Source organism: Zalophus californianus, chromosome 10 (genome assembly GCF_009762305.2).
Source record: "Zalophus californianus isolate mZalCal1 chromosome 10, mZalCal1.pri.v2, whole genome shotgun sequence".
NCBI lineage: Eukaryota > Metazoa > Chordata > Mammalia > Carnivora > Otariidae > Zalophus > Zalophus californianus.
This window is the reverse complement of record NC_045604.1, coordinates 71,821,696-71,845,689: the sequence shown is the minus strand read 5'-3', so window position 1 is coordinate 71,845,689 and position 23,994 is coordinate 71,821,696. Positions and strand designations below refer to the sequence as shown.

At 56.9% G+C, this 23,994-nt stretch overlaps 2 protein-coding genes and 1 long non-coding RNA gene across 6 annotated transcripts; 1 reads left to right on the top strand and 2 right to left on the bottom strand.

Annotated features, from left to right (window-relative positions):
* Nucleotides 1-1,380: 1,380 nt before the first annotated feature.
* Nucleotides 1,381-4,914, bottom strand: IL32 (interleukin 32). The gene is given in 7 exon segments (XM_027611675.2): nucleotides 1,381-2,098; nucleotides 2,529-2,588; nucleotides 2,769-2,795; nucleotides 3,193-3,225; nucleotides 3,227-3,259; nucleotides 3,452-3,490; nucleotides 4,736-4,914. Coding segments are annotated over 7 exon segments (531 nt in total). The 5' UTR covers nucleotides 4,760-4,914; the 3' UTR covers nucleotides 1,381-1,783.
* A 242-nt stretch (nucleotides 4,915-5,156) lies between these two features.
* On the top strand, nucleotides 5,157-6,983 carry LOC113932471. The gene is made up of 3 exons (XR_003523078.1): nucleotides 5,157-5,397; nucleotides 6,330-6,442; nucleotides 6,853-6,983. It is a non-coding gene; the product is annotated as an uncharacterized LOC113932471 (long non-coding RNA).
* MMP25 (matrix metallopeptidase 25) lies at nucleotides 6,979-18,545 on the bottom strand. 4 transcript variants are annotated; one of them, XR_003523075.2, is made up of 11 exons: nucleotides 17,953-18,545; nucleotides 17,399-17,531; nucleotides 15,821-15,962; nucleotides 15,453-15,745; nucleotides 10,969-11,145; nucleotides 10,795-10,879; nucleotides 10,544-10,626; nucleotides 10,100-10,252; nucleotides 9,769-10,026; nucleotides 7,912-9,635; nucleotides 6,979-7,033 (listed from the first exon to the last, which is right to left on the bottom strand). XR_003523075.2 is itself a non-coding variant. In XM_027611653.2 (10 exons), exons 1-10 carry the CDS (start codon nucleotides 18,343-18,345, stop codon nucleotides 9,364-9,366), a joined length of 1,989 nt encoding a protein of 662 aa, XP_027467454.1. In that variant the 5' UTR covers nucleotides 18,346-18,545; the 3' UTR covers nucleotides 7,562-9,363. The 4 variants fall into 4 exon arrangements, 1 of the variants encoding a protein (XP_027467454.1); XR_003523073.2 differs by having other exon boundaries at nucleotides 6,989-7,037; XR_003523074.2 differs by lacking the exon at nucleotides 6,979-7,033 and adding an exon at nucleotides 7,034-7,076.
* Nucleotides 18,546-23,994: the final 5,449 nt, after the last annotated feature.

The following is a 23,994-nucleotide window of genomic DNA, read 5'->3' as shown; positions in this document are numbered from 1 at the left end:
TAGGCTCTGGATGACGGTGACTTTGATGGGGCCATGGGTTCATAAAAGCCCCTGATGGTCAGCACAGGAGGTGAGTTTTCTCAAAGGAAATCAGTGCAGAAGTCACAAGAAGTGGCATTTTGACACAAGGTCACTTGAAAATGCAGGGCAAGGATCTAAGACAACCTGAATGCTGACAGGAAGTGGGGAGAGAGGACATGGCCAAGGGGAAGATCCCCCCAACACTGTCCCCTGTAGGGCAGGGGCTGCTAGCAAGCAGGGTCCATGAGGATGATCGGGGCCACCAAGAAGCTGCTAGCAGGGTATGCTTCAGCCATTATCGCCTCCTGCTGGACTCAGAGGTGGCCCCCAGGGAGGCGATTTTTCTAAGAATCAAGAATTTACTTCCTATGATCCAAAAGGGTCTGAAGAAGCTGGCCGACAGGAGAGGGGGGAATGCTGACTCACAGAAGTGCCCCCAGTCCTTGAGGCCTCCTGGCTCCCAAGCCCCTCCGCACATGCCTCTCTCACCTCAGCATCCTTCTCAGACCCAGCGGAGTGCCTGTGGTCCCCTGCCCCAGGCCCATTTCCTCCTTCCTTCCTGCTCTGTTCTCAGGTCGGGGCCCTGGAACCACCCCCCTCAGCTCCACCTCAGCAGCTGCTATTTGCGGCCGGACGCTCCCAATGCAAAATCTGTGTGAGGCTGCCAGAAGCAGGAAGTCAGTGGGGGGCGGGGGAGCTTGGGGGAAAGGAGGAGGGGTGCCTGGCGGCTTAGTCAGCTGAGCCTCAATTTCAGATCGGGTCTTGCTTGAGCTCATGGGTTGGGCCTGCACTGCATTGGGTCCCCCCCAACTGGTAGTCTGAGAAAGAGTCGCTCTCTGTACCTCTCTCTCTCTCTCTCTCTCTCTCTCTCTCTCTCTCTCTCTCGCAAATCAATCAATCAATCTTAAAACAAAAACAGCAAAAAAAGAGGGGCGCCTGGGTGGCTCAGTCGTTAAGCATCTGCCTTCGGCTCAGGTCACAATCCCAGAGTCCTGGGATCAAGCCCCACATCGGGCTCCCTGCTCAGCGGGAAGCCTGCTTCTCCCTCTCCCACTCCCCTTGCTTGTGTTCCCTCTCTCGCTGTCTCTCTCTCTCAAATAAATAAATAAAATCTTAAAAAAAAAAAAAAGAAAAGAAAAGAAAAATGATGAGCTGACCTGAGCCCTTCCAGCCCTGGCCTTCTCCTCCTCCCCTGAGTTCCTGCATTTGCAGACCCACACCAGGCCACAGGCCACAGGCCTGAGACGTGACTCCTGCCCTCCCCCCCAAGCTGCCTCTCTGCCTGGCACAGGCAGGGGTACACCCACCCTCCCCATCCGTCCTCCATCCTGCCCCCCCTCCCATGCCCCAACCCCAAGGCCTCTGATCTTGGAAGGAAGACCGAGGAGCTTCTGTGGCCCAGCGAACGATGAAGACCCGGGTCAGGAGAAGAAACGAGGGCTGAAAGCTCCTCAGGCCTGAGCTCCCTGCTGCTCTGGGAGCACCATTTACTGAGTCTCTACTACGCATCAGGCAAGGCATCGGCCTTCCAGTCCTCTCCACAAGTCCGTGACCAGTTGTGACACCAGTGTCCCACGTACAGATTTAGAGCGGTCAGGTGGACCCCAGTTCGGGTCCACGTGACACATGTCCCCTCCCATCCACTGGTGCCCCCTGCTCCTGACACCACAGGCATTCCACTGGGTTCGACCAACTTTTATTAAGACACCATAGCCACAGTGATGGGCCAGACCTGGGGAAGGATACCGGTCAGGGGGTTTCGCTAGGCCTGGATGGCGCTCCTGAGGACCTGTGCCATGAAGGAGCAGAAATCGTTAAACACACTCCAGATGGCCTCCACCACCTTGCAAAGGGCCTGCATGCCAGCAGCCAGGGTCTTCTTCAACCAAGCCATCGCGGCCTGCCACTTCTGCCAGAGGCGGCCCAGCAGCCTTTGAAAGGACCTCAGGGCTCGGTTACAAAAGGACTCCTTGGGATAGCAGCCCTCAGGACTCCAGTCTTCCAGGGAAAGGACAGAGGACCTCCAGACCCTGGAGCCCAGTTCCTGCTACACCTCGGGAAGTAATGGAGTGGAGTCCTGCAGGGACGGGGTTGGGGGCCGTTCAGGTCCTGGCCCGGGCTGAGGCCTCCCAACCTTTCTGAGAATCTGGGAGACAGATTTCCCGCCAGCAGGTCCCCACACGCGCGGACTTCTCCCTCCGACTTCCTCCCCCTCTTCCAGCATAAACCATGTACGCGGTGTGGACCCTGACCAGCCTCGATCGGAGCCCGGCCCTCGGGGCCCAGCGGACGGACGCGGCACTGAGGGCGGTGAGGGGGCCCTTGCCTGGGTGTGCTGGGGAGGGGGAGGCCGGTGCCAGGAAGTTGCCACCTCCCCAGTCTCGAGGGGCATCCCTTCCCCCTCCTCAGCTCAGCGGGGCTGTGTCCATACATGGCAACACCAAAATCAAGACAGAACACGTGGGGAAGGGAAGCAAGGAGGGCCGAGGCGGGCGCCTCACACGCACCTGATTGCTATTCTGATAATGCAGATCCCCAGCTTTGAGCAAGGCCTAATTGAAGTTGTCCTGGGGAGAAGAGGGGGCAGAGGCTACCGGCCTGGCGCTCCTGCCTGCTGTAGTCTGCAGTCCCCTGTCACCTCCATGGGGCCAGGTGAGTCACCAGGGAGCCAGGAGCCCAGACCCAGTAACGTGGCTGAGCATCACCCTGGGGACTAAGGTGTGGAGGAGGAGCAATGCCCAAGTCACCTCCAGCTGCAGTACTGCTAACTGCTCCTGTTGGGGAAAAATCATTTGTTTAATCCTTCCAGCATCTCCCACACTCAGTCTTATCCCTAAGCCCCGGGCTGTTCTCCGCTCGCCAGGCCCCCATAGCTGGGTCCAGCCCAGGGGTCTGGGGACCAGGTGTCTGGCATCCCTGCCCTGTCATCGATATGCCCAGTGACTTGGACACCTTCCTAAGCCTCCCTGGGCCTCTGCATTCCCCACCTGTGCACACACCTGCCACACAGGTGTGAACTGAGACATTAGCCTATTGCGAGGATCTGTCCAGTGGAAGGAATGCGCAAACCTGGGGCTGCATCTTCATCGTCCCCATCACCACCATCATTGTGAAACCACCCACCCAAGCCAAACTGTAGAAAGCAGGCGAGTGGGGGGCACAGTGACCCACCTGCTCTCGTTCTTCTGGTTGATGTTGTCAGGCCTGAATTGTTACAGAAACTGTCCACCATCTGGCGCTGTGAGGGGAGGAGAGGCAGCGGTGGGAAAGACAGGCCTGATCCTCCTCACCGCCGCCCCCAGGTGGGCCAGACATTCCCAGCTCCACACAGCAGGACCCAGACTCCCCTCACTCTCCCAACCAGGCATCGGGAAGAGCTTCTAAACTTGATCTTAGCCAAAAGGCCGAGAAGCGATCGGGAAGATCTTACCATTTTGAGTCATAAAACCTCAGTCAGACTTCTGCCTGCCTGTGGAGGTAAACAGTGATTTTTTTCAGGCTCGTGTGACCTTGCCATCCCGCCCCCCACTTGCTGTATTCGTGTGCGCGCACGGGCACGCACACACGCGTGCACACACACACACACACACACACACCTAGGAACATTGCTCTGGAGAGTGCAGGGTTGAACGTGTTACCGAATGCCTGAGCTCTCCATCCAGGCTGACAGTTGGCCAAGGGAAGGATTGGCAATGGCCAGTCTTCTCTGAGGTGGTGAGAGAGATGCAGGGACACCCGTGGCCAGCAACGCTTCCTGACTGCTGACTCTGCAGACCCATCTCCCCTGCCCAGACTCTTGGCTTGACCCGAAGTGCGAGGTACACCAGAGCCTCCCTCCCACATCTCTACCTTAGGGCCACATCTGGTTTCCAGGGCACAGAGGGTCTACTGGGATTTGTGCTTCCTCTGGCCCTCTCCAGCTGCCCCACAGACATGTTGGGTCTAACTCCTAGAGCAACCCCCTTGTCCCACAGCACACCCTGTTCCTCAGGACCGCTGGCACACGCAAAGACACACACACACACAGAGCTGCCCCCCATAATTTACCCCCAGACAGGAAACCTGGCCCCACAAGGACCTGCTCTATAAAGTGAATGACTCAGGGACTCCTGGGTGGCTCAGTGGGTTAAGCGTCTGCCTTCAGCTCAGGTCATGATCCCGGGGTCCTGCGCTTGAGCTCCTTCAGCTCAGGTCATGATCCCGGGGTCCTGGGCTTGAGCTCCTTCAGCTCAGGTCATGATCCCGGGGTCCTGGGCTTGAGCTCCATGCCGGGCTCCCTGCTCTGCAGGGAGTCTGCTTCTCCCTCTGCCTGCTCTGCCTGTCACTTCCCCTGCTTGTGCGGTGCGCGCGCTCTCTCTCTCTCTGTCTCTCTCTCCCTCTGACAAATAAAATCTTAAAAAAGTAAAAAATAAAGTGAATGACTCAGAATGTGAGGCTGTTTGTCAACAATTATTCAGAATTTCAGGACAGAGATGGCAGAGCATTCGACCAAGCAAGCTCAGGCTCATTATGAGACTGGAGCCCTGTTGACTGCCTCAGACCCCTGCTTCCTCAGGGGGCTCCCCCACTGGTCTAGGAGAATGGGACAGAGCCAGGTGCATGTGGAGCGATCAGCAGGTCCGCGGGCCAGCACAGGTGGGAGAAGGGGGACCCACAGTGCAGAAATGGTATCTGGGGCCCACCGCCCCGTCCCCCTCCCCTCCCCCCCACTCACTCTCAACACCTGGGTGAAGCACATGGTTGTTCAGGCCTCCAGGGGCTGTGACCTGGTAGGCAGGAACAGGTGTAAGGAAGAGTCTTCAGAGAAGCAGGCTTCCTGCCACCCCCACAGAAAGTCCCTTTGGCTGCAGCTCCCTCCCCAGGACTCCACTGAGCCATCACCTTCTCACATATTCTCGCAGCTGAGGTTTCTGCTCCAGAGAGCAAGCCGCTCTTTTAAGAGGGAGGAGGGAGGGAGGAGAAGGGAGGGGGGAGGGGTTGGGGGAAGGGGAGGGAGGGGTTGGGGGAGGGGGCAGCCTGCCCTAAAGGCAGGATGTGGGGCTCTGTGTGTGTGTGTGTGTGTGTGTGTGTGTGTGTGTGTGTGTGTGTGTGTGTGTGTGTGACACAGAGACAGAAGCAGAGGACAGACAGGGAGACTGAAGGGCCTGGGAGGGGTTGGGCATGGGTCTAGCTGTGGCTGCCCCACTCTTGGAGTGGGTAGGAATCCCAGAGCCTGGAAACAGGCCTCTTCCCCAACCTCATCAGCCTGAGACGGGCGAGGGGCAGAGGGAAAGTGCAGACTTGGGAAAGCGGACTGAGATTATCCCTGAGCTCTGGAAAATGAAGTCATCCAGTTGGGGGAAGTCCCGAGGAATGCTGGCCGGGTCACTTGGAACGGTGTGTATCCCAGCTCCCAAGTCCAGAGAAGGTTCCAAGAACCTCCTGGCCCACAGTGTGGCAGGACCCGCAAGACCCCTAGGGTGGGCCCACCAGGCGGGGCGCCTGAACATATGGTCCCATGGGCCCCTGCAGGGGTGGCTGGAGGCAATGTCTGTCTGCCAGGGGACAGGGTAAAGCCCTCAGGAGAGGTTGAGGGTGGCTTGCTGTCGGCCTAGGCCCAGCTGACCAGGCTATCCTGAGCCCTTCTGGGGCCAAGGGATGCCATGGTCCTGCAACACTCAGGCACCTGTGTGTGGTGGTTCGGGTGGGGCGCTCCCAGGTCCTGGTGTGCCTCTCACACAGCTGGGCTCACCCCCTGCTCTCCCCTTACCCCGCTCTGGGGCCAAAGCCCCTCCCAGTTCAGCACAGCCTCTGTCTGCCCTCTGTATTGGTGTCTGGGGGCGGGCACAACAAAGTACAACCGCTGGGGTGCCTAAATCACAGAAATGTATTCTCTCCCATTTCTGGGGCCAGAAGTAGAAATCAAGGTGTTAGCAGTGGTTCCTTCTGAGGGCTTTGGGGGAAGAGCCTCTCTCCCAGGCCCGCAGCCAGCCGTCTTCGTGTCTGAGTCAATCTTGTATGTGTGTCTGTTCTCAAATCTCCCATTTTTATAGGGACAGCAGTCCTATTGGATTAGGACCCATCCAATGACCTCATTACCTTGATTGCCTCTGTAAAGACCCCATCTCCAAATCAGGTCACATTCTGAGGTGCTGGAGGTTAGGACTTCAACATATGAGTTTGGGGGGATACAACTCAGCGCCTAACACCCTCAAAGAGGACCTGGGGTCCTGGGGTTCCACCAGAAGGATGGAACTATAAAGCACATTTCCTTGGTGAAAGTCTCACTTGCATTAACTAGACCCCGGCTGGTGTCTCCCTACCCCTAGGAGCCCATCATTGGTCTGAAACTCCTTTTGCACACCTAGGAGTCCAGATGCTTCCCTGAGCCATCTTTAAATTCCAGGTGGAAAGAGAGAAGACAGCTGCTCCCGCTTCACCTGTAAGTAATACTTCTGGGCTTCATCTGGGGACGCCTTGCTCCCTGACCCCATGGGACACTTGGCCCCTCCATGACTGGCTCACAAAGACCACCATCTGCAGGCATTTTGTATTTCATTGCGGACTGTATCATTTTCTTTATAGTTTTAGTGAGAAATAATTCACATACAATTCACCCATCAAAGTGTATGATTTTCATCACCTCAAAGAGAAATCCCATACCCCTTAGCCAAAACCCCCCAATCCCAAAACCCCACCTGCACCAGGCCTAGCCAACCCCTCATCTACGATCTGTTCCTGGATTTTCCTGTTCTAGACATTTCATATAAATGGAATCACATGGAAATGGTCACACTATGTGACCTTTTGTGTCCGGTTCCTTGCACTCAGCACAGTGTTTTCCATCCACAGCGTTTCCATCCGGCAACATGAATCAGAACTTCATTCCTGGGGCGCCTGGGTGGCTCAGCTGGTTAAGCCTCTGCCTTCGGCTCAGGTCATAAGCCCGGGGTCCTGGGATCGAGCCCCGCATCGGGCTCCCTGATCAGCAGGAAGCCTGCTTCTCCCTCTTCCTCTGCCGCACATGCTCTCTCTCTCTCAAATAAATAAATATTTAAAGAAGAAAAAGAAAAGAACTTCATTCCTTTTTATGGCTGAATAATATTCCACTGCATGAGTATGCCACCTTATGTATCCATTCACCTATTGATGGGGTATTTGGGTTGCTTCTACCCTTTGGCTATTATGAATCCTGTTGCTGTGAACATGTGTGTGCAAGTTTCTGTACATAGGTTTCTCCTTCTCTTGGGTAGACCAACACTTACAATGATGTTGTTTTGACTCTAGCCACCCTAGTGGGTGTGAAAGAGTATCCCATCCCGGTGCGGTTTTGATTTGCATTCCCCTTAGGACTAGTGATGTGGAGCATCTTTTCATGTGTTTGTTGACCACTTCTATATCTTCCTTGGAGGAGTGTCTAGTCTGATCCTTCACCCGTTTTTAAACTGGTTTATTTATCTTCTTGTTATGAAATTGTAAGAGTATTTTGTATATTCTGGATACAAGTCTCTTATCAGATATGTCCTTTGCAAACGTACTCTCCCATTTTGTGGGTGGTCTTTTCATTTTTAGGGTGTCCTTTGAAGCACAAATGTTTTACATTTTGATTATGGGAGCATACCATTTTAAAAATAAAATTAATCAATTTGACATGGTCTTTTTCCATAGTATACTTAATATATTTTTAAAGGCTGGAGAAGTTTCCAAAGAGCATGATAGTAGCCACAGATTTCACCTTGGACACTCCTCCTCTGAGCTCCCCTAGCCGACTTTTGGGTTCCTTTCTCTGCTTCCTTCTCCCACTCATTCTCTCTCTCCATCTGCCACCCCACTGCCCAACAACTCTGAACCCCAAGTTCTTCTACAAAACAGAGCGATTCAGATCTATCAAGTTCCTGCAGCCAAACTCACCCCAGGTCCATCTGTGCACAGAAGCAATGAAGGGCTTTCTCTCCAATCATTTTCCTTGTCCTCCTGCATGGGGCTCATAAGCTTTTAAAATACAAGTTTCCTCCTCCACGTATTTTGAAAGGATCCTGACAGAGGCCCAGATTTCTGGTTTTCTGGCGGCTTAGGATTCCCAGTCACGGACTGGTTGAAGACCTCTTGTTGTTGCCCTCCTGCTGGTCAGCTTGTTGCGACCCACTAATGGCAGGCAACCTCCCAGCATGCTGGGACTTCGCCTGCGGCCCCCGCCCAGGCAGCCCTGTGGGCTGGATGGCAACCCAAGAAATGGTCCCTAAGTGGCTCCACCCATAGACCAGGGCCATCAACTTGACTCCACCGAGAACGTGAAGAGGTTGGCCCCTAGGAGGAAGAACATGGCAGAGACACAGGAAAGCCACAAGACGGGGTGGACAGCTGCTGTCCCAGCTCCCATGCCCACTCCTCAAGCTTACTCAGATGCAGACTCTTGCATTCAGGGTGAGGGTGTGAGGTCTGCATTTTTAAGTTCCCTAGGTGATTCTAATGTGGAATATTCCAGAAGTATAGTTCCAGAGGCACTGATTTAGATCCTGCATTCTGCGGGGAGCGGGGAGTGGGGTGGGTGAATGAGGTGGCCCACCCACTCATCACCCAGGGGTGCTGAGGAAGCGTGGCTGAGTCCAGGGTCTTCCCACCGCATGGAGCTGAGGAGAGTCCAGGAGCTCTCCTTGAGGGAAGTGGCAGGCCCTCCAGTGTGGAGGCACTGAGGGGACTTGTAGGGATAGGAAGGTGTTCTGTTGAACCCACACAGTACTGGGTCCAGAGTGGTACCAGAAAGTAGGTCCACGGGGCTTAGGTTGTGGAGGGTCGTCTGGGTGGCCACTGATGTCACCCAAGACGTGGGACACACCCACGGGTGCTCAGGGGTAGTTTCGGGGCTGGGTCTGGGGTCCCCATCCCTGTGGCATTGAGGATATCTTGGAAGTGGGACAGGGTGGGACAGTCCTGGGAAACTCGGAGCAGCGGGTGGAGATAGAGGCTGGGGTTCAGTTCCCCAGTCGGGCCATTCCTCTAAAGTCGGAACAGCCCAGAGCTGCTACTGGGAGCCGCTGTTGCCAGGCGGGGGCAGGGCTGCAGTCGGCCGCTGTGCTCCAAGAAACACCAGCTTTTCCGGGAAAAGGAGCGTCCTGCGGAAGAAAAGCGCCGCCGCATCCGCGCGGGGTCAGGCGGGGGAGGCGACGCTGAGCACAGGACCGGTCCACTCTAAGCGCCAGCCATTTGTCCCCGGTCCCCAAGGCTTAGCTCCACCCACATGCTCCCAGCTGCGTCCCCGCAGAGTCCTACCCCTGGGAACAGCAGATGCGCCTCCGCGGTGACTCAGGACGACCCCCCCCCAAAACACACACACCAAAACCCGCGGTGGGAGACCCGTCCCCCTTAACGGGAGGCGACACCCCCCACCAGCACGGCCAGAAGGGACAGCAGGAAGGACAGCGACGGCCGCCCTGAGGCGTGATTGATCTCGCACGAACAATCGCAGGTCCCGGGTTCCAGGGTCGCTTTGGGGGGTCTGGGGAAGCGTGGGACAGCGCTGTGGGCCGGGCAGTCCAGCCACTTGGGGCCCATGGGTTGGGGGGCCTCGGGCTCGGCCTTGACGCTGCCCTTGGGGAAGCGCCAGTAGTGGGCGCCCTTGAAGAAGTAGGTGTCACCTGCGGGGGTGGGAGGAGACACTTCGGGGGCCGGTCCAGGCTGCCCCTCCCGCGGGCTCCCCGAAACCCCCAGGATGGCCCCTCTCCCCCGTCCCCGGGGCCTCCAGCCCCCACCCCCCGCCCCCTCTCCCACCTGTGTTGCTGACAGTGACATCGTCCGGGGCGTGAGGCGCCCCTTCCCAAAGACTCAGGTCGCGGGGGTAGCCGGGGTCCGGGCGCGCCCCCGCCTCGTCATAGCGCCAGTAGCGCTGGCCCCGGATCAGGTAGGTCTTCCCGTTCAGCGGCCACGAGAACACGGCGTCCACCTCCTCTCCCGCCGGCAGCCCCAACTCCGTGAGCGGCCGCGGGGCGCCCTCCAGCTGCCGGTCCTGGAACACCCAGAACTGCGGGCCTGCAGGGGAGCCGGCAGGTGAGCAGGTGCGTCCCCCGCGCGGGCCCAGCTGCGCCCCGGCGCTCTCACTCACCGCTGAAGAGGAGGATGCGACCGTCCCGGTGCCGGGCGTAGGCGGCCTGGATGACCTTGACCTGGGCGGGCAGCCCCTCCCAGAAGCGGTGGAGCCGGGCGGGCCGGGGGGACACCAGCTGTCCCGAGGGCTGCAGGCGCCAGAACCAGGGGCCTGTGTCGGAACAAGGGGCGGGCGTCGGGGCAGGAGATGGCAAGAGGTCTTCTCCCTCAGAGCGCGTGGCTGGGAGACCATGCTGGCTCTCTGTCTCCCCCGGCTGGCGGAGCAAGTCCGTCTGGGTTTTAAGGGTGCAGTGGCTCTGGGGTGAGCAGCTCTCCCAGGCTTTGCCTTGTGGTTTTAGCACTGAAAGTCCTGCATCCTGGGAACCCCCACAGGCGTGGTGGGTCATCCTAAGGGGGTAGGAAGCCAACTCTATGGGGTCAGGGGAGGTCTGGAGTGACTCACCTTTGAAGAAGAAGATTTCACCACGGATGTTAGCGATAGCGTCAAAATTGCCATCACATCGGTCAGGGATGGGAAGAGAGGGGCTACAAAGGAAAGGAGAGGTGAGCAGAGAGAGACTGAGGTTCCTGGTCTCTTTGCTTAACTGTTAGGACAGTCCTATGAGGTAGGGACTTTCACCGTGCCCATCTCACCACTGACCACACTGAGGTTAGGGACTTCACCCCAGGTCATACAGCTGCAGAGGGACTCACCTGTCTGGGGGCAGGGCAGGGGGCGGGGGAGGAGGAGCCAGGGGTTTCCTTGTGGGCTCATCATATGGGGTTTGGGGCACCTTCCCTGTGGCGAGAGAGTCAGAGAGGCGTGAGTTCCCAGACCCCACTGCGGCAGAGACCACAGGGCAAGCCGCCCCTTCCCAGCCCCTGTACCGTAGAGCTGCTGCAGGCCTTCGCGGTCATCCTGGGACAGGCGGTACTTGTGGGGGTCGCCCACCGGGCCCTGGTAAAAGGGCCTCATAATTGAGTTGGGTGCTGAGGAATGGCCCAGGCCCAGGGCATGGCCAAACTCATGGACAGCCACAGCAAACAGGTCAGTCCCCTCACCATCTGGGGAAGGAGGGAAATTGGGCTAGAGCTGTGCCCCTCCGCCACACCGGGAACAAAGGCAGCCAGGAAGCCACGGGAGTGGGACCTGCCGGCAGACAGGAACAACCAGGAGACCCTCCAAAGGTGGCTATCTCCAGACCCTTCTGTGAGCCATTCTGTCCTTCTTGTGTGCATTTACTTATTTGGTAGATGTTTTTGAGTAGCCTTGTTTGGCAGTTCTGGGAACTCAGGTACGGGGCTGAAGAGACCCACAGAAGACGTAAGGGAAGGGGTAGGAGGAGACAGTCTGGACAGACGAAGGGGTGACCTTTCGGATGCAGCGCCGGCCCCCAGGCAAGGAAGCCTGTGCATGCAGAAACACCCTGGGGGGAAGCAGGAACCTGGGGGTGCATGCATTTCTCTCGAGGAAGCCCCAGTCCCGCTCCAGTCTGTGGTCAGAACTCCCCACCCACGGTCTCCTTGGCCTCGGTTCCCAAGACCTTCACCCCGCTCCCACCCCCATGGTGCTCCCCCTCCTCCCATGTGCACCCCGCCAGTGCCCCCATCCCCTCAGTCCTCTGTCACCCTCCCCCATCTCCCCCTTCCCACAGCCTCCACCCCTCCCCTGCCTCCCTCAGGTCCTGGGCTGCCTCCCTGCCTCTGCAGCTTCATCCATCTCCTCGGGCAGACACTCAGACCAGTCTGCTGGCCCTGGCGGCCAGCCTCGTTCCCAGCCTCTCTGACCACAGCCTCTTCCTTGGGGACCAGCCCGGGTGCCAGGAGTGAGCCTCTTCACACTCCCAGTTGCTGGCCAAGTCCCAGCTCCTCATCGATCCACCTGCTAGCTCCTACTTCAGCCGCTGAGAGGCCAAGAAAGCAAGACTGCAAGACAGCCAGAGAGGCGAGCAGCTGCCCAAGGAAGCACAGTTTCCACAGATGTTGATCTACTGCCTGGAAATCTCTAACTCGGGCCAGCACTGTTGAAAGTGGGTTTACTGGAAGGGGCCTGGTGATCCGAAAAGCAAATTTCTCCCAGCCCCTAAGGTCTGTTGGATGAGAGTGAAGAAAGAAATGCATGGGTGAGTCTTAAGAAGAGTAGCAATTACTTGCTCTCATTCTCCTCTCACAAAACCTCTTTCTTTTGTCCTCATTTGACAGATGGGAAACTGAGGCACAGGGAGGTCAAGTCAAATGACAGTATAGCCAAGTACTCTGGCCGTACTGTCCTGTCTTTCAGCAGCGACTTCAGATGGTCTTGGTCAAACTGTGTTCGTATTGATGGATTTGGTCGTTGACTGTGGGTTTTCTTATTGCCCTGAGGCCTTTTTCTGAGAAACTGGAGGAAGCTGGGTGTCTACGTCAAGTAGATCTCCTTCATCCCTCACCCCTCCTCCCCCTGCTTTGCCTCTCCTTTGGCCACACCCTTCCTTGCACCCTTCTCACGCTCTGCAGCTGGGGGAAGACACACAACTGCAGCCCCAGCCCCAGCCCATGAGATTCCCGGTGGCCAGTCTTCGGGGGTCCCCGACACCTCCTCTCAGCTCTGCTCTAGATCTCATCAGACAGCTCCTCTGCGCTCTCCACTAGCCTCAATGCCAGGCCCACAGCCCCTCAAGCTGCTCCCCAGCTCTGGCCTCCAACTCTTAGGTGACAAATGCTGAAAAATGTATTTCCTATTTCATCAAGACAGACCATCCGATGCAATCTGTAACTTCCTGTGTGCCTGGGCAGATACCTCCGCCTCCCCCATGCTCGCCTCCTGCCTCCTGCCCTGCCCTGTGCAAGGACCCTGCTTCCCTTACCTCCTCAAGGACAAGGACAATGCCCCACCCCCCCATCCATCCCTGCATCCCTGCACCCACGTGTCTATCCATCCATCCATCCTTCCATTCATGCATGCATCCATCTGTCCATTCATCCATCCGTCCATCCATCCATCCATCCATCTATCCATGCATGAATCCATTCATCCATCCCCCAACTCTTTCTGTTGGCTCATCCAGCATCACCAAGTGCTCAAGACTCCCTCATCCTAAGCCACCTCAGTACCTATCTGCCCCCATCCACACCCCTCTCCTTCCCTAGCAAGTTCTGTGGTCAGTGATCTAAACTCAGTCTTCACTTCCTTGGCCCCTCTCACGCCTAACCTCACTGTGGTCAGGATTCCTCCCCCACCCGCGAAGTCTGTAGGCACCAAGGTCACTTTGTCCTCAGGTGATCACATCCAGGCCCCTGTAACTTACTGGCCTGGCTTGCTGCCCTGCCCACTGCTCCCTGTTCCCCTCGTCACCCTTGCTCCTGGTCACCTGCGGGCCTGTTCTTCCTCCATTTCCTTTGGTTCCTCCTCTCCTTCTACCCTCCCCTCAACTGTGGGGCTCTCCACAGCTCTGTGCTTGACCTTCACGTTCTACACTCTCCTCCTAGAACCTTACCATCCCCCGTGTGCCACCAGGCCACTCTGCAGCGAGCAGAGTGCTACTGCGTGCGGGCCCTGTGCCGACCACTGTAGGTGCATTACAAGCCCACCTGCCGGCAGGTACTATTATAATCCCCATTTCTCAGATGATGAAACTAAGCACGGCGTGGCAAGTGGAGGAGCCCTGACTGGAGTTCCACTGCAAGCCGGCGTGCTCAAATGCTGCGTTACACAGCCTCACTTCTGTGGATGCTGTGGGCACCTCGCCCAAGTCAGAGCCTGTGTGCTCATCCCCTGGCTGCCCCCTTCCCCAGAAAACGGCTCTCCCTCCTGGCCAGCCTCCCTGCCGTGGCTCACAGCCAATGGCCGATTGCTGAGTGACTAGAAGAGCTGGACCCCTTGCCTCCAGGCAGGACTAGCCGTGTGGGTCAGGCTCCTCTCAGCTGAGACCGTACCCTGACTAAGCTTCTTTCCCCAGCTCGCTCTTGTTTCCCTTTGCCCTACGAACATACCCTGAGAAACTGCTTGCCCAAGAACTTTCATCTCCAGCTCTACTTATGGGGAACCTGACCTAAGTCAGAGAAGTCCCAGTTCTAGAGCGACACACTTGACCACGAACGCACCGCCCACACCGAACGGCCCATAAGCGCTGCAAACACGCAACCAACCTGAACTCCCCTCTGCCTTCCGAGAGCCTGCTCTTCCTCCTCCAGGGGCCCCTGAGTCAGAAACCTAGCCATCACCCCTTCCTCCACATCCCCTCTGTCCCCAGGGTCTGGTTAGATCCCAATCTTGCCCGTCCTGACTCAACTGTCCTCTGACCCACATCACCCAGCACCATCCCTTTCCCGGACCCTCCAGAATGCAAGACCTTCCACGGCTCCCGTTCCCTTCCCCCCACCCCCCCCCCACTCTGTCCCCGTGCTTCCAAGGCCCTCTTGTGCTGAGACACACACTCCCCCTCCCGGCACCGTATTTCGGCCTTCCAGCCCCCCATGTCCCCCTGTGCTCCTAGCCCTGACGACCCTGGACTCAGCTAGCTCGCCAGCTTGTGCTTTTCTCTGCGTCCTCCCCACAGCCCCACATGCCCCAGGACAACAGGATCTTGTGTGCTAGTTGGCCGTCAGTACACGCATGTGGGATGAATAAAGTCACCACTTCTAGGAAGCCCCGTCAGTCAAAGGCTTTGGGTAGCCTCTGAGCACCACAGGCTGGAGGACTTCCTCTGCTAGGATTCCCTCAAGTTGTGTCACCATGTGTGGCAACTACCGGTTACTCTTCTGACTCAGCTGCTGCAAGGGGCTGTTTTCACTTCTTTTAGTCCGCAGCTCGGAGCTGGACGCCTGAGAGGCCTCGGTGATGGGTAATGTTCTGTGTCAACTTAGTCAGACTATGGTGCCCAGTTGTTTAGTCAAACACCAGTCTAGATGTTGTTGTGTAGGTTATTTTGTAGACGTAATTAACATCTACAATCAATTGACTGTAAGTAAAGCAGATCATGCCCCATGGTGGGTGGGCCTTGTCTAATCAGTTGAAGGCCCGGAGAACAAAACCTTCCCAGAGAGAAAGGAATTCTGCCTCAAGATTGCAACATAGAAATCATGCCTGGTTCCCAGCCACCTCGCTTGCTATGCAGATATCAGACTCAGGACTGCAGCATCAACTCTCACTTGAATTTCCAGTCTGCGGGCCTGTCCTATAGATTTTGGGTTTGCCAGCCTCCACAATCCTGTGAGCCAATTCCTTAAATAAATCATTTTGCACACACACACATGCACACACGCACACCACTGGTTCTGTTTCTCTGGAGAAGCCCAACTGATACAGCCCCCATTGATACATGTGATTCAAACCGAATTCTTAAGGACAGACAGACCTGGGGAAGGGACCTCTCAGAATAGGGAGATTGTACCTTTTGATCCATAAGTCCATGTCTCCTCGTCATCAAAGTGAGTGTCCCCAGAGATAGGGTGTTCCCCGGGGAAGAAGGCATGGGCTAGGGTACCTCCCTGCCCGTCGAAGGGGTAACTGTCCTGGTGGAATGCCCGGGCAAAGTCGATGAGGATGTCGGGCTCTGTTGGGTCCTGAGAAACCAGCTCCTGGAATTTGAGGCCTGACTCAATGCCCCAGGTGGTCAGGGCATGGTGCATGAGAGTCCGCACCGTCTCCTGGGTCAGTGCTGAGCTCTGGGGGAAGGAGCGTACCCTGGGGAGACAGAAGGCAGCTGTTCCACACGGGGCCCAGCAGGCAGGCCAGGGTGGGGTGCGCACCAGGACCTACCTCCACGTCAGGGTTCGCTTCTTCCACATGCTGCCACTCAGAGCATACCGGCGGCGGCGGCGGCGCCTGACCAGCTCTGCCGCCCCCAGCACATCGGGCAGGGAGCAGCGGGGCCTCTGCATGGTGGCCATCGTCACTGGGTCTGGGGGAGAGGGGGTGGGGGAAGGGGATCAGCAGTAGGACAACCTGCTGTAATCATGGTACTGGCTAACCTACACGGACACACTGAGGTTCAGAGACGTTAAACAACTTGCCCAAGAAGGCCTCGCAGCTTGGATTTGAACACAGGCTAGCCAGTTCAGGTAGCCCGCTCAGATCAAATTAGGACCCTGCTCTTCAGGGCAGTGTTCCCCTCTTCACCGGGCCCTGGATGGACTGGCTGCCTCCATGTGATGCTCAGCTCTGGGATCTGGGGGTCCTGCTTCCCTGAGCCTTGGTGCTTGGACTCTGGAGAAGGGAGCCACGGGAGTGCAGTGCAGATTCCTCTCTGAGGCCGGAGCCCCCTGGGAGGTTGCTTGCCCATACCTCACGCCCTAGGTCCCTAGTCCTCACCGCATCCTAAAGTCCAAAGCCCCCAGGCTGGCTGGGCCTCCGGTCTCCCAGGTTAGATCTGCCTGGAGTCCCCTTTCCTAGTTCAGCTCCCTTCCCAGCTGTCCCCTCATCCTCAAATGAAGGTCAAACCTCACCTCATTGGTTGAGGCGACAAAGAGTAATGGGGCACATACAGATGCTAGACGCTACTTGGCAGTGGACAGGACAGAGAAAGGTCCTACCTCCCCTGCAGCTAGCCAGCATCGCCCAGTTCTCTCTTCTTCCTCATTTTACCTGACAGATGAGCCTCTCAGCTCTACCTCCAAAATATGCACCCTGGATTCAACTGCCTCCTTCCTGGTCTCCATTTCCACCCTCCATTCTCCATCAGCAAGTAGAGGAAGCTTAGAACTGTAAATCCAATCCAATTGCCTCCCTCCTTCAAACCCTCCAGTGGTTTATCATGCTTGTAATCAAACCCACCTTTCAAACATCGCCCCCCACCCATTCCCAATCAGGTTCTTGCTTAACTTTTCAGTCCTTCTCTCATTACAGACACACCAGTTTGTGCCTACAACAGGGCCTTTGCATTTCCCTGGGACACTTCTCCCACATCTTCCCATGGCTGGCTGCTTCTATTTGTGTCCTATGAGTTCTTTGTGTCATTTGAGCTCCTCTCACCCCCTGACACCTTTCAGAGGGATCTGCCCTGACCAGCATTTTATTTTCTTCAAAACACGAATCACTATCTGAAATTATCTTGCATATTTTTGTTCCCAATCTGTGTGCATGTCCCACGAGAGCAGGCACCTTTTCTGCTTTGTTCCTCACTGCACCAGCAGAGCCTGAAATGGCCTTACACGTAAGAGATTCTTAGTAAATATTTACTGGAAAAGGAATGCCTGAGAATATCATGGGTTTGGCCCCAAGACCAGCATTTTATAGCTCCTGTGATTCAGGTGCATGCTGAGGTTTAGATACTGCTGGCCAATGGTCAGGCTGGGTGCAGAGGCAGGGCTAGGGAGGGGTGTGAGGGGGTCTACCTACCCAGGAGGCCTGTCTCAGGCAGCCCAGCAAACCTCTGCATGACCTTGATAGCATCCCTCAGCTTTTCAGGGCTCTGCAGCTGGGCTTGGGCAGGGTGGGGGGGTGGCAGATAGCCATAGCGGGTCAGCCAGTCCTAGACCATAGGAGGGAACAGGGGAAGCGGATGAGTGGGAGAGACACCCCCTTCCCACCACCATCCTGGAAGCCCCACCTCTCTCCCGGCATCCAGGCATCCGGAGCCCAGGGGGCCCAGCCCCGGTGACTGCCTGCTGTCCGTCTCAAAGTGCGGGCTCTCCAGCCCTGGGTTGTGTCCGGACCCAACACATTCACATTCACAGGGGTAGGGGTGGGGAGGTGGAGGTTCTGACCTCCACCTCCCCACCCCTACCCCTCAACAGATCTTCAAGTCAAAGCCCCAAACCTGATGGGTCCAAGAATCTGGGTCCCCAGACCCCATCCCCAGTCACTCTTTGGACAGTTGAGTCAGCTCCCAGCCCGGTCCGGACCCCACCCCACCCCGCAGATCCCAGGAGCCCCCAGACCCCGGCTCTCACCAGTCCCAGGCTCACGTCGTGCGCGGAGGGCTCCCGGGCGCGCGCGGGCGGCGGCAGCAGCGGGAGCAGCAGCGCCAGGAGCCGGAGCATGCCCGCGGGGCTCGAAGGGACCTGCCCACTGCCGCTCTGGGGACCTGGGGGAGGGGGTCCGGGACCCGGAGAGGCTCGGGGAACCCTGCGCGAGCTAGGAGGGGTGGGCGGGGGCACCGGGGGCCGCGCTGCGGGTCCGGGACCCTGGGAGGCACCACGCGGGGGACCCGGAGACGTCCAGCGGAGGGCCCAGATGGGCCGGGGTCGCTGCGGGGCCCGAGAGGGTTGAGAAGGCCCGGGAGGGGGCGGAGGTGCAGGCTCCGGGTGCGCGGCGGCGGCCTCTGGGTCCCGGGCCGGCCCCATCGGACCCCGCGCTGCGCGGGCGGCCCCTCCCTCCGGGCGGGGCAGGGCTGCCGCAGCCGAGGAGGCCAATGGCCCAGCCTTCGGACGCCCCGCGAGCAGGGGGGAGCCGGCTTCGGAGAGCGCGGGCGGCGCCGGTGGGGGGCGGCGAGGAACCCCTGCCGAGCGTCCCCGCCTCCGATGCCCCCGCCGCGCCCGCAAGTTTCTCTTCCCAGAACCCGGCTCCGCTGGGACTCTCCGCGGCACGGCTTGTTTCTGCTTTCTCCACCGCGCGCAGCGGGGCGGGTGAGGGGAGGCTCCGGGGCGCCCCTCCCCCCGCCGCCCTTCCCGGGGACCCCGCGGCCGGCAGCCGGAGGCTGGGACGCTTCCCTTCGCCGCGGGGTCCGGGGCCGCCTCCCCGCCCGGCTCTGCTGGCGCCCGGGTGTGCGCGGTGCCGCCGCCCGGGCTCCCCGCCTTCATTCCCCGAGCCCCGTGGGCCGCGCGGGTCTCTGCATCCGCAGGCCGGGGTCCCGGCCGCCCTGAGACCGCGCCCCCTCCCGCAGGTGCTAGACGTGTAGGATCCGGTGCCAGATGCGCAGAGGCTGGAGCGGCCCGGGGCCGGATGCGCAGGACGGAGGAGGGGGGTGAACCGGAGCGGATCCGGCGGCGGAGACTTGGGGACCCGCAGAGCCACGCCTCACCCCTGCGGGGGAAGCCCAGGGCTGGGAGGCCGTGCGGCAGGAGAAGGACCGGGAGGAATGGGGCGGGGGGGGGGGGGCTTTCCGGCGAGGGGAGAGGTGCGTGCGAGTCCAACAGTTCTGTCTCTGCAGCAGGGCAGCGATGGGGCCCCCTGAGTTTTAGATAAAATAAATAATGAGCAGGATTAGCGAGCTGGAGATACAAACTAAAACACTGAAATCCTGTATGCGTCCAAGCCAGCTGCGCTAACAAAATACCACGGACTGGGCGCCCGGAACAACAGAAATTTATTTCTGGAGGCTGGAAGTCCAAGATCCAGGTGCCGGCAAGGTTGGTTTTTCCTGCCATTTCAATTCCTCCCCTGGGTTTGCAGGTGGCTGCCCCTGGCTCGTCCTCACCTGGTCTTTCCTCTGTGCCCGGCACCCCTGCTGCCTCTGGGCACCCACATCTCTAACAGTAAGGGCACAGTCAGGCCACCCTCACGGGCTCGTTTTGCCTTCACTGCCTCTGGAAAGGCCCTGCCTGTTAAAGCAGTCCCAGGCTGAGGTCCTGGGCATTAGGACTTCACCACAGCAGTTGGGGAGGAGGGGTGAGAATACAGTGCGTCCATGATAAACCCCATGTGTCATAAAAACCTGCACTTTGCCTTCCCAGCTTCTCCTTTACTCTCAAACCGCACTCACGAGGCTTCTGACACCAGATGCGTGTTGGGTTTTCCCCAGATCAAAGTATTATTTGGGACACCAGCTGAGTTTCCTGCCTCTCAGTTAGATTCTGGCACTCACTGGAGGTACCACAGACCCCACAGGGTAAGGGCTCAGTCCCTCTTCTCCCCCGCCCCCCCCACTTCAGATGCCAATCACTAGTAGTAGGTCCCTTGGTTACCCCCAACTTTTCTCAGCTTGGCTACAAATTGGAGGTTCCTGTGAGCCCCTCTCCCCTCATTCCATTATATGCTAGAACAGCTCACAGAACTCGGAGAAACAAGTTTACCAGTTTATTATGCAGTGAAGGATATAACAAAGGATACAGATAAACAGCCAGATAAAGAGATACATCAAGTAAGGTCCGGGAGGGTCTTGAGAACAGGGGCGCCCATTCCTGTGGAGCTGGGCGTGCCACCCTCCAGCATGGAGATGTTACCAACCCCGAAGCTCTCCAAACCCCAAACTTTGGGGAGTTTTCTGGAGGCTCATCACATGACCATGATCAACTAATAACTCAGTCTCTGGTCCCTATCCCCTCCCCGAGTGATGGGAGAGGGGGCTGCAAATTCCAAGCTTCTAATAACGGGTTGGTCTTTTAGCCTCTGTCCAGGAGCTCTCCAGGAGCTCACCAAGAGTCACCTCGTTAGAACAAAATACACTCCCATCACCCAGGAAATTCCAAGGGATTTAGGAGCCCAGTGTCAGGAACTGGAGTCAAAGAGCAAATGTTAGAACAAAAGATGCTCCTAGTGCTTAGGAAATTACAAGAGCTTTAGGAGATCTGTGCCAGGACCCAGGGGCTAAGGCCCAATATATATATTTTCTTCTATTATTTCACACAGACACAGACACACACACACACCTGGTCTCTGGCCACGAGACCCCTTGCAGCAAAATGATATACAACTCAGGTACTGCACGTTACCAGTATCCCACTCAATCCTTAGTAATCATTCCAGTCCCTCATCCTATTGCATGAACATGTCTCTCAGGGTGAGGCCACTTGGGTTTGCAGGCTTCTCCTCGATCTTGTCAGGGTACAAAAGCAGGAGTGGCCTCAGCACATGTATGGCTTCACCCTTTTGGACGTCCCGTACAATCGAGCTAACTCTCTTGCTCTGATGAATACTCTCTTGGAGGTATTCATGGAATATTGGATTTCCCTTATGACATAGCTCATTTATGCATTACTTTCCCCGTAGCTACTATTCTTCCTTTTCTCCATTTGTACCCAAACTCCCTGGCCTCTGGAAGGGACCTGGGGTTCTGCCACTGCGCTGGCCTAGATCGCGGGCAGGAGCACCAGTCTAGCAAGTGCTTGCCCTCAGCCCACTGCCGTCCACATAGGGTAAGTCAGGTTACAGGGGTGCAGCTGCAGAACTAGGGGGCTATGTTTACCACCAGCCAAGATGGCTGCTTTTACTGTTAACACCAATTCTGTCAGATGGGGTGATGGCACATCCGCCCCGTCAGGCCTGTAGGAATTCTGACACAAGGTTTAAAATGCAGTTGTAGTTTCTTGTTCCGGAGCCCTCGCTGAGTCAGACACTGGTCATATGACCACTGCATCAGGTAGGGACAAAAGCAGATGAGGTGATGTGGGGATACTGGCACCTTCTCCACGCCTTCTTCCCCAGATCCGCCGGAAAAGCAGAGAGGACGCTCCTTTACCCCACTCGTGTTCACAGTGAGTGTGAGCACACACTTGTGAGGGCTGTAAGCCTGCGCTTCCAAACTTTATACCACCCCATCCCGTCTTAGACAACAAACGTTTTAATCATCTCTTCCAATTCTCTACCAAACTAGTTTCTGAGGAGGATCTCTCTCTGCCAACTGTTGGACTTTACGGGCTGTAAACGGTGGTCCTTGGTCTGAAGAAATGGTTGGCTGTGGCCTCTTCTCTGTTCTCATTATTTTATGGCTCTCTGAGCATTTGCATCCACCTCTGGCTCAGTCAGCAAAGCCCAGCCCAGAGTCGGCGTCTCTTCCTATCGGGACCCACCTGCAGCCTTCAGGATGACTGGCGTCACCGCGACGCACCAGCACATTCAGGACCTTTCCACCGGGGAATCTGCCACATGGCCACCTGCAGCCTGTCTCTTTGACTGGCAGACAAAACAGCTCCTACTGGCCTTGTGCGCCTGAGGCCACAAGAGGAATGTATCCATTCGGCCATCGGTGCCCCCACGTCCACTCATTTCGTGGACTTGTTAGGTGAGCTCATGGGGATATCTGCTTGTTGAGTCCAGTCACCTTCCAAACCTGGAAGGGGGTTCTTCTGACCAGCTTCAACATGCCCTACTTTCCTTAATGCACCCTGCAAAGTCCCACAGCAATTTCCACGAGACAGAGCCTCATATGGGCACCTCTGTAGTAGGCCGAGTTGCCACTGTCCTCCTGCCTGCGAGTCAGTAGAAACCAAAACATCAGGGTTTTTACCCCTGTTCATTTCTTCCCTCACAGCTGGAAAAACAGCTCGCAATTCAGCGCACCGGACTTACTTGTGTGTACCTTCTTTGATCAGAGTGGTGGCCTTCCGAACAGGATGTTGCCCGTTCCCTTCAGAACGGCCATCCACAGAGAGCCAGCAGCTCTTTGTTGGTCAGTGGGGAGCTGTTTACGGGGCACCGTGCAAGGCACAACAGAATCCAGCGGCATCTTATGCAGTTCCAGAGCCAGCCCCGGGAAAGAGGCTCGGTGCTCAGAGGTGTCTCCTTGCATTCCCCAGGCAGCACAGTCCTGTATAAACCATTTTTCATTTTATCAGGGCATGCTTCTGGGCACTGCCATCCCCACGAGAGCGTTTCTCTGACATTACCCAAGACAACACGAGCATAACAGGTGCCAAGATCATTTTAAGTCCTTCCCTCACCAGGGTAACTTCAGTTTATGTCGGGGAGCACGGTGGTCAATGCCCGTCAAATGGAAGATTCTCTAGTCGAAAGTCCCAGTGGTCGTCGCTGGGGGGCGCTCACACCGTCTACACAAGGGCCAGAGCACAGAGACTCGGTCCCTCCCTGCCCTACTGCGTTGGCTCTGCAAGTTTACACGGCTCGCTGCCTTGGGCTTTACAATAGTAGAGGAAACATTCCCCAGGCAGGCACAATGCCCATCCCCAAAGTACAGTCTGGCTTAAGAGACTCGACCATCTCACGTAAAACCTGTTCCAACATACCAATTCTCGTACTTTTACCTTAATTCCATCAACCCTTACATTCCTGACTGTTAACCTCCATTTAGGACTTAAAGCACTAGGGCTCTTAGCCCATTAGGACAAAACGCACAGGTTTTGGTTTTACAATACAAAGTAGGGGACATGTTTCCTAGTGTGACATAATATCCATTTACATAAAACATTAGGTAAAGGAGACACAACCTCCTTACATCAGGCCTGCCCAAACATTCCAACTTGTACAGTCTTACCAACGGTTACATTTTTACCTCCCATCTAATTGTAGCCCAAGTCAGGGCTTCACCAGTGGGTCTTGGTGGCGCAGTGCACAGGGATCCTACGTCAAGGAGTCCGGGGAGCTTCTCTTCTCCACCCCGGATCACGCATGCAAAACGCCTTGGATCAGAGAAGATCCTGAGAAGATGGTGGAAAAAGAAGCACTGGGAACCGTCTCCCGTCTCCCCACCTGGACAACAACTGTACTAATAGAATCTAAAGTAACCACTTTGGAACTCTGGAGTCCTGTGAAAGGCTTACAACTTCCAGGAGAGGCTCCAGAGGGTAAATTGCCATCGATTTCATCTCTTCCCACAGTAGCAGCCTCTGGCCCCCAGCCCCACACAGGCAGCCAGCCACGTGGTATGGAGCTCATGGGGTGAACTAGGGTGGACGAAAGGGATCAGTGTCCTCCAAGTATCGGGGATCTCAGCCCAGAGGTGCATAGAGGTGGGCAGCCGCTGCTGTCCCCCACCCCCGTGACAAGCCCCTGTCTCTCCTGCTGAGGTGACTTCCAGGGGATTTGAAGGGCTGGTGCCTTTATCCCCCCTTCATTGTTCCCTTTTCCGCTTTCAGGAGCCAGACATTAAAAACTAGAACGTTCAAAACCACTGCATATAATGGAGACAGAGAATAAGAGTAGCACGGTGGTTACCGGGGGCTGAGCTGGGGGAGAACTGGGGAGATGTGGTTTAAGGGCACAAACTAGTAGATAAGTGAGTCCTGGAGATCTAATATCCAGGACAGGCATTATAGTCAACGGTCCCGTATCACACACTTCAAAACTGCCAGGTGATGAGATCTTAGGTGTTCTCACCA